Source organism: Typopeltis vanoorti, chromosome 3 (assembly GCF_054136105.1).
Source record: "Typopeltis vanoorti isolate ZY-2024b chromosome 3, IOZ_Tvanoo_1.0, whole genome shotgun sequence".
Taxonomy (NCBI): domain Eukaryota; kingdom Metazoa; phylum Arthropoda; class Arachnida; order Uropygi; family Thelyphonidae; genus Typopeltis; species Typopeltis vanoorti.
In genome coordinates, this window is record NC_143551.1 from 75,198,064 (window position 1) to 75,207,316 (window position 9,253).

The window sequence follows — 9,253 nt, forward strand, 5'->3', positions numbered from 1 at the left end:
ATATATAGGATGTTATATTCAGGCAGTAGTGATCAGGGAAAGGAAGGAGTAGTGATAGTATTCAATACTAAACATGAAAATACTTCTTGATTGGCAGGTGGCAGGCAATTTCTTGTGACAATTTTGAACAGGGAATTTGACATGAAACTTGTATGTATGGTCCTAAAGAAGGAAGAAGTGTAAGAATTTTGTCATTAGAAATGGCAGCTGACATTTACAAAAAAAAAAGTCTTTGTTGGAGATCTAAATAACGGAGTAAGAAATGAATCCCAAGCATATAGAAATATTTGGAGACAGTTGGATAAAAGGGCAAAGCTAATAATACCTCATGGATTTTTGTTTATGTTGAAACATTCTAACAGTGTTTCACCATTGTGTTGCCCACAAATTCACAATGCAGAGAAGACATAAGAAAGATGCCACATTATCTGTGTTATCATTGATGGTTAAATCTTCACACAGGTCCAGGATATTATATTCAACATTTGTATATATAAAGATTTTACATAGGAAATGATCATGTAGTTTGATGTAGGAGAAAAATTCTTTTCATATGGAAAAGAAAAATATATAAGAAAGTTTTAAAAAAAAAAAAAAATTAAGTTGAGTAGACTGAACTATACAAATATGTATTATAAAAGAAAAAAAAATGAAAGATCTTCAAAAGAAGAACCAAACCTTGGTGTTTCAGTGGCATACTCAGATGAAAATAATTCATCTAGTGACGCATGTGATAAAGTTGTTTTGAAGGATAGAAAATTCCAAATTCATGGTGGACACTAGAAGTTAGGTAGTTGTGGAAAAAGAAGAAAGCATTATTGAAAGTTCTTAGCAAGAAGGTCAGTATTTACTCTGAGGGAATACAGAGAAAAATATAAGAAAAGGAAGTAACGTATTAAATAATGTGAAGCTGCTTAGAATATAGAAGACAAATATCACAAAATTACATGGTAAAATGTTATAGAGGCTTTGAAAAAGCTTAGAAATGGAGGAAAGAGTATTATAAAAGGAATCAGATATAAAACTGAAAACAAAGATATAGAAAGATATGGATGAATATCTGGAATAATTACTTTGAAAGATTATTCAGTGAGACAAGCAATAATGACAGAACTCTTGAAATATTCTAAATCAAGAATTGATGTGTACAATTCAAAATGCAATTAGGAATACATATTAGTCCTCTGAAGTAGGGAAAAAACCATTAGAAATCTGAAAAGTGGAAATGTTGGAGTATATTAAACCAGAAATGTTAAAATATGAGGTATAAAAGTTTTTGAGTTGCTACGTTGTATAATTCAGAAGGCCTTGTTAGAAGATCAAATTCTGTATGATTTTTGCAGAGGTCTCATAATTCCCATCTATGAAAAGGGAAATAAAATAATGTGAATTACAGAAGAATGTCCAAGTGTTTCAGATAATATTTATGTAAGCATACTTCAGATGAGAAAAATTGTGGAAGAGAAACTTGGAAGAACGAGTTGGGTTCAGACCAATTAGGGATTGTCAGAATCATATTTTCATGTTATGAGAAATAGGTATGAAATCAAGGGAATATAACAAGGATTAATATTTAAATTTGTAGTTTTAGGGGGGGGGGGAGCATATGACAAGGGGCCAAGAGAAAAATCTTTTCAAAACACTACCATTATATGAGGTAAATGGAACAATATATAAAGTAGTACAGCCGTCTACTTAAGTTGTAAATCAGCTGTTAGAGTTGAAGCAAGTAAAAAAAAAAAAAAAAAAAAAAAGACGATGATTTGATTTAGAACAAGGATGCATGCTATTTCTGCTATCATCTACATGGATCATGTAATGAAAGAAAGTGGCATTAAAACTGATATCAGAATTGGAGATATGAAACTTCTTTATTTTATGCAGATGATGCAGTATTCCTAAACAAATCCATTGCATGTCTTCTTTAACTAAATTGAATAATTGCTAAATTGAACAAATTTGGCAAATCAGCAAGGAAAAGGCCAAAAGTATGAAAAAACATCTCCTTTCTTAACAACCTATAGAACAGTAAAATATTTCAACTATTAAGATACAATTTTTTGCGAAGAACAAATAAAATATGGAAATAGAATAGCATGGCTGGTATGGTGGGAGTCATATGAATAAATTTTATAAGAGATATTAACCAAAACACTAAACTAGCAATATACAAGACAGTGTTCAAGTGAATCTGTAAATAAAAACTTATGGATTTGCATTTGCAAGAGTTGGGTTAGAAATAGTCAGACTAGAGACAATAGTTCTGACTAGACTAGAGACAAGCACCTTTATAGAAAGTGAATTGTTTCCAGGTAACTTGATTCATGCATCAGCCTACTCAGCCATCTCCAGAATCATTGTAGATAAATTTTGGAAGACAATTTGTACTCATTAGTGACTGACTGCTGATGTCATTGCTATATATAAGGTGCTTTGAGAAATTTCATTTTTTTCTGAGATCACCTTCTATAAAACATTAGACGTTCCATTCTATATTAAAGATCATTTTCATAGAATGGGTTTTTTGCACGATCCCTTGCATGTCTTTGTTCCTTATATCACATACTATAGTTCGCCCACCGATTAGAGGTCCCTCGACACTTCTGCACATGTCCGAAAAAGGAGAATCCATTCCAATAATAGGGTAATCAATCTATCTTCTGGGATGTGTTTGTTTATTATTACAGGTCGAAAAATTTAGCTTTTCTTTTATGAACATTGTAGTTTTTAAAGTGTAACTATTTTGCTTGTATAACAGTTGGAAAAATGTACGTAGAGTGTTAACAAAATTAAAAAAAAGGTATAGCATAAAACAAAAATTTAACTAAGTTTATTTTTAAGAAAGTTTTCTATAAAATAAAAATAATTATAATGAAAAACAGAAATTTTTTTTCAAGTGAACTTAGATATTCTAAACTTACAGTTGAGAGAACTGAGACACTTTAATGTCCTAAACTGATTAATTGTTTATGACTTGTTGTGATTCTTTTAACAAACCCATGCAAAAAAAGGTTGAGAAAAAAATACCATTATCAAATCCTTTTAATCTTCATAGTCATCTGAATCGGTGTCCGAATCGCCATCACTTTCACTTAAACTGATCACCAAAGGTTCGCATAATTCTTCGATAATTCCGTCACTGTCCCAATACATATTTTCCAATGAGGTGACATGAAAGATATTGTCCCCAGTTTTGAACTATAATACTTTCAGTCGCCTGTTCTGAAAGTTTAAAAAGTTTTGACATGTCAATATCTCCAGTTACGTTGCGATGGCGAATGAAACTTTTCACTTCTGCCAAAACATACTCAATGGCATTAATATCGCAATGATACGGTGGTAGCATCATTGCTAGAAATCCATGCTCTTTGAGCATCATGTCGAATTTAAATAGTTTAGTTGTGGGCGAGTTTCTTTTGACCAAATTAAGCAATTCAATTTTTCGCATATCTGGGGAATGAGAAATGTTATTATTAGACCAATGTGGAACTTTGTTTAATCAAATAGAGTGATATGAAGCGTTATCAATTATAACAACAGCATTTTTAGGAAGGTTTGGAATCAGTTTTTCTTCTGTCCACTTTTCGAAGATTGTAGAATTCATTTACCTATGGTAATTGGCTTTATATAGTAAGTTTGAATTCAGTAAAAAAAGACCCATTTCTCCACCCGCACACAAAATTATTATGCGCTGCGAGGCATTTCTGGTTTGTAGCACTCCACATTCTTCTTTAGACTGCCAACATTTTCCATAAGTTAAATTACTATCAATCCAAGTTTCATCTAGATACACAATCGGTCTTTTCTCCTGCCTGAAACGTCTTATTGCTCTCAAATACTGCGTTCTAGATAAAACAATGTCATCACTTCGCTCCATGATAAGTTTCCTTTTATTCTGAGACTTTTTAAAACAAAATCCGATTTCATGAAGTATTTTCTTTAAAGTTTCTCTTTTCCAAGGAAAATTAATTTTTTCTTTAAGCACAGGAATCAATTTCGGAACAGTTGGCACTCTTTTCTTGACCACGTAAAATTCATGAATAGTTCTTCTTATAACGTCTACATCAAAATCATTCAAAGCTACGGTTTCGATGGTTTTCTTTACTCTGGCACTTTTTGTAGGAGATTTAAATTTTGGCTTACCTTCATCTTTTGATTCCCTACGAATTCTTTTAACAGTCGACCCTGATACGCCCACTTGCACGTTTTATGACTTGAGAAAGGGGAACAAGCAGACGATTCTTTTTCGCAGAATGTCAGCATATTATTCAATATTCTTTTGCAAGAGCTACTGAAACTACAGTCAACATGTTCTGTTGTTAAACAACAACAGAACTTGTTGACTATACTGGATCCATCATACAAATTAATAATAAAAAAAAATGCAAAAAAGTGACAACAAAAATCAAGCTAGTACTAGTACAGCGACAGACAAGAAAGCACGTGATTTCGCATGTTGGCGACCAATTCGTACATCCTTCATTTCTTTCTCCCCTTCAGCATGAATCAACAATTCTTGGCAAAATGCCAAGGAGAGATCTACAAACGGTGGGCGAACTATAATAGGTATTATGAACAGTGATAAAATATGATCTGTTGAGTATAGTTCAATTATCCATTTAAGTGGTTAAAAAACAGGTAAATTTAATGTATTTTTTAATTATCAAAGAAAGAGCCATATGACTTTATTTTGGTACCGCAAATTATATAGAAATGGTGGATATCAAAGATCCAGCACTATTTCAAAGCTGAGTATGCAGAAAGTTTCAAAATTTTGACCAAACAACCCAGGAAATTGCCTTGGTATTGAATGAGAATTCTTGCTCTCTTAAGATTTCTGCTTTGTCTCTGGGGGGACAGATTTGAAACAAGGCCAGCAGGTTTGAAACAGCTGTTAGACCAGTGAAGCCTTTGTCAAATGCACTAATAAATGGCAAATATACAAATGCTGGGGCAATTCCGATGGCGAGGATTGTATTCTCATTGGGCTCTCTGGTCAAAATTTCAAAACTTCCAAGGTTTCAGCATACATTCAACTTTGATATCCACTATTTCTATATATTTTTTAAATTTCTGTGCATTGTATTATAGAAAGATTCATATTGAAACCACTACATGTTTTTAGATAACAAGTTATACAAAAAAAAAAGAGGCTAGAAGCAATTAATTACACACATTACATCAGGGGTTGGCAACCTATGACCCACAGGTCACTGAGTGGCCTGCCCAAAGTTTTTATTTGAAAACTAAATCTAAATTTTTTTTAAATCGAAAAAGTTTATAAGTTAATTCCTTTTTGTTTTTATTTATATTTAATACAGTTTTTATAAGATTTTAACTGTTTGCACATTTGTCAATATTTATATTATGTTTGCATTATTGATATACTTTTGTGATAATTTATATATAAATTTGTGATTTAAATGTGTGTTTGCAATGTCAAAATAGTATTTAACAGATTTTTGTACTATTTTTTTTACTAACCTCCCCCAATCCCCTTCCCCTCTGTGACCTATGCATTAAACATGAACATACAAATTGAAATTTTACATATAGTGAAAAATTGTTGCCAACCCCTATATTAGATGTTATTAGAACTTCACAATTGGTACATATAAATAACCAGAATAAAAATATTTAATTAATTACTGTATATATATGTTGGAACAATGCTAGTTGTTGCTGTCACATTTTGTAGCATCACGCATATCATATCCTAAGTCTGCAGTTAAATTTTTAATGAAAGCAAGCCATACATTAAAAATCAAACTGCCGTGGATAAGCCGCAGAAACTTATGTATTCATTCTATGCATTGTTATTTACAAAAGGTTTTGCTATTAGAATGCCAATTTCTTGAACATTGCATTTGGTTAAAACAAAACATGTATAGTGTATTTCTTAATGCTGTGTGCATTACTGTGTATAATTGTGGCTTTTATGTTTTTAGGTTATCAGAAAGATGGTAGCTGAAATTAGTTCTGTACCTGGTATTTCCAGAGTTTTATATGATTTAACTCCAAAGCCTCCTGGGACAACGGAATGGGAATAACTTTATTCATCATTAGTAAAATGAACATTTATCAACAAGTTCAGCTTCTCTGTCTTGGATCATGAAAAGCATAGCATACTACTGTACAATACACCACACTGTATACAGATTGATTTCCAATTCACTCCCTGTTACATCCTAAAGAGAAGAAAAGATATTTTAAGTAGATATGTAGTTTAATTATAAACATATCTATACTTTTACAAGTGTGGAATGGAGTGCGGCAGTTTTTTGTGACGTTTTAGCTGATAAAATGCTGTTTTAGATGAATATGAAAGGCAGACTTGCAACATTAAAGTGTAATTTTTAAGCTTTAATATTTTTAATACCAAACGTGAACACTGCAAATTTAGCTGATTCCTTTATCATATATAGTTTCCTTTTATTTTCTTTTTATTGTTCAATTTTATAATGTATGGTGTTGAAATAAAGCATTATAGTAATGTGTGCAATTTTAGAGGACATGGAAACTGAACTTGCTTGTTAACTTGAATAGTGTTGTTGTCTGATGGTCATAGAATTTTCAGTGCAAATACATTGGTCATGAAAGATGATTATTTCAGAATGAACTTAGTGTTAAAGTTTACTAGATAGGTTGTTATTTGATGAAAAAATGTTGTTTGTTATTGCTCTTGAAGTTTCTACTAAGAGTTTAATATGGCCAAGATGTACAGTGAGTGTGTGTGTGTGCTTATTTTTCAAGTATTTGAAAACAATCTCCCTTTTATAACAGATTCTCTGGAAAGTTTGAGATGACTTTCTTCTCCTGTCAGCAGCACAACATTCCATTTTTGTTAAAAATTGAAAGGGATATTTTAGGGTGCTAGTTATCAGTATTGTTTTGTCATGCAAATTTTTTGGTTTCACTTACTACGAAGGATTTTTGTATAGTCTGTTATCTGTTTATACATTCAGAATACTCTGAAATAAACATACTGATATGTACAAATTTCTGGTTTTGTACAAAGTGTTCTCATTCTCCAAGGGAATATGAAATTTTATTCCCAAAATCAGTCATAAGATTTAGCTCTAGAGTCATAGTTTAATTTAATCATATATTTCAAATTAGGAAAAAAAATTGATATATTGATACTGTACAAGAAATTATATAATTATAATAGGAATAAATTTCATTGCCACTTAATGAAAAATAAGCTGTTAAAATCACAATTCACATGGCTTCCAGATGCATACAAGTGTAATTTCTCATATGCATTATAAACACTCCTTCCCTGGATCATGTTGTCCTTGCATATATCAAAGTATTCTCAATAAGATAAATGGATATTTTAATTTAGAGAATGGTCGTAAGTTGAAATTTAAAAAAAAAAAATTCATCACAAAATAATATTGATTTCACTTTGGGTTATAGAAAAAACAAGTGTTGAAATAAATATATACATTTTGGCACATGTAAATGAAGCCCAGCCTTTTTGTATTCCTTCACTATATTATAGATTTTTATATGATCATATTGAAATAAATTTGGTTATGCTGCCCTTACGAATGCAAGAAATTAACAAAAGTAAGATAAAATTTACATTTTGTGCTTTATAGCCAATAATCATTTTCTATGATTTTCAGTTAATTGTTTGCCACTATATGGAGTTTTTTTCACAACTCTTGAGCTCAAAATAAAATTGTACAAAACCTACTCATCTTGTAATATTCTTATTTATATAATTCACCTAAAATCACACTGTTTTTTACAATGTATACTAATTATCCACAGTGCGTTGAGGTTTGGAATAAGAAAAAAATTGTGTACAACTCATTGCTTTCAGGCATTACTTTTTGGAGTCTTATTGTTTGTCAAGTATGCCTTCTAAAAACTGTAAAACTGCCTAATAAATTTGAGTGTTAATATTATTTTTTTTAAAGTGTGCATTTTTGTGCAGTTTATTTATAGCAAGTGTGAAATGGTCAATTGTTTCTTTAATATTATTTCTCTAAGCTGTCACTAAAAAAAAATGTTTAAATAATAATGTGAAATATATCTTGTGTATATAAAGAAAATTTAAGTACTATAAAAAAGAAAGGCAGCATTGGCTTTATTGAATAACTGTATAGTTCTCTTTGCACTTTATTATATTGTATGGTTTTATTTTCATGCTTAAGTTTGGCACTCGTGAGACTTAGCCATAGCCAATCTTTAAAAATAAAAAAAAAATTATCAGTCAAGTTCAAATTATAAGATTCAAACTAAATTAAGATCTAGGTGAAATTATTCAAGTAATTATAAAGTATCCAACATTGTAAAATTATTTCTGTTAGGATAATAAGAAGGGATGTGCAGATGAAAATCTTTCATTTATTTGACAGACAATACTACCAAAGTTTCCATTGATATATTTTCATTATAAAAAATTTGTTTTTTAGATAAAAGAAATTAATGTAGTTTAAGTAATTCAAATTCTGCTTTTCTAAATGGAGATCAAAAGTATTATTTGATAGTGGAGCAATAATGATTTTTCAGTATTTTGCAAATTTTTATAATATATACTTGAACATAGTCTTGTACAGCACATAATTCTGATTATATGTTCTTTGGAATGAATGTGTTTTGTCCCTTCTTCCAGACTTCTTGTTTTGATTGTTCTGTTTAATTGCTAACTAGAGAGAAAAAATGCTGTGGTGTGAGTTAGTAATGTTTTTACAGAAAAAGCAAATATAAATGACTTAATGTATACTTAATCAAAATGTTTTTTTTATATATATATCTATACATAATGTGTTACTAATACAAACATGTTGATATCTTTGAATTTTGTTCCCACATATTCTGAACAAAGAGTGTTCAGAATATGTGGGAACAAAATTCAGAACACACGCAATAAAATATACATATCGTTACGTATAGATATTTTTATATATTATAAAAATATCTATACATAATGTGTTACTAATACAAACATGTTGGTATCTTTGAATTTTGTTCCCACATATTCTGAACAAAGAGTGTTTAGAATATGTGGGCACATTTAAACTTTTAGCTGGTAAATGGTTTTAGCTGTTGACTGATCTGAGTGATACCCTTTCTACCAGTACACTGATTTTTTTTTTTATTCTCCCCCTTAAAAAGAAATCTTTAGTAGCACAAAAAGCACGTTACAACCTTTTGCATTCTTTTGTTGGTTTTTTGTGCTATTCTAAACAAGACGATGCTTTTGTGAAGTTTGCTGATGAACTAAATTTATTGTTTC

The 9,253-nt window shown here is 30.4% G+C and overlaps 1 protein-coding gene across 2 annotated transcripts in view; it reads left to right on the forward strand.

Annotated features, from left to right (window-relative positions):
* bur (GMP synthase burgundy) overlaps positions 1 to 7,919 on the forward strand; it is a 330,780-nt gene extending 322,861 nt beyond the window's left edge. For both annotated transcript variants that reach the window (XM_090390672.1, XM_090390671.1), the window contains exon 16: positions 5,949 to 7,919. In XM_090390672.1, coding sequence (XP_090246798.1) covers positions 5,949 to 6,050 — 102 coding nt within the window. In that variant the 3' untranslated portion in view covers positions 6,051 to 7,919. The remainder of the gene's footprint in view (positions 1 to 5,948) is intronic.
* The last annotated feature ends 1,334 nt before the right edge of the window (positions 7,920 to 9,253 follow it).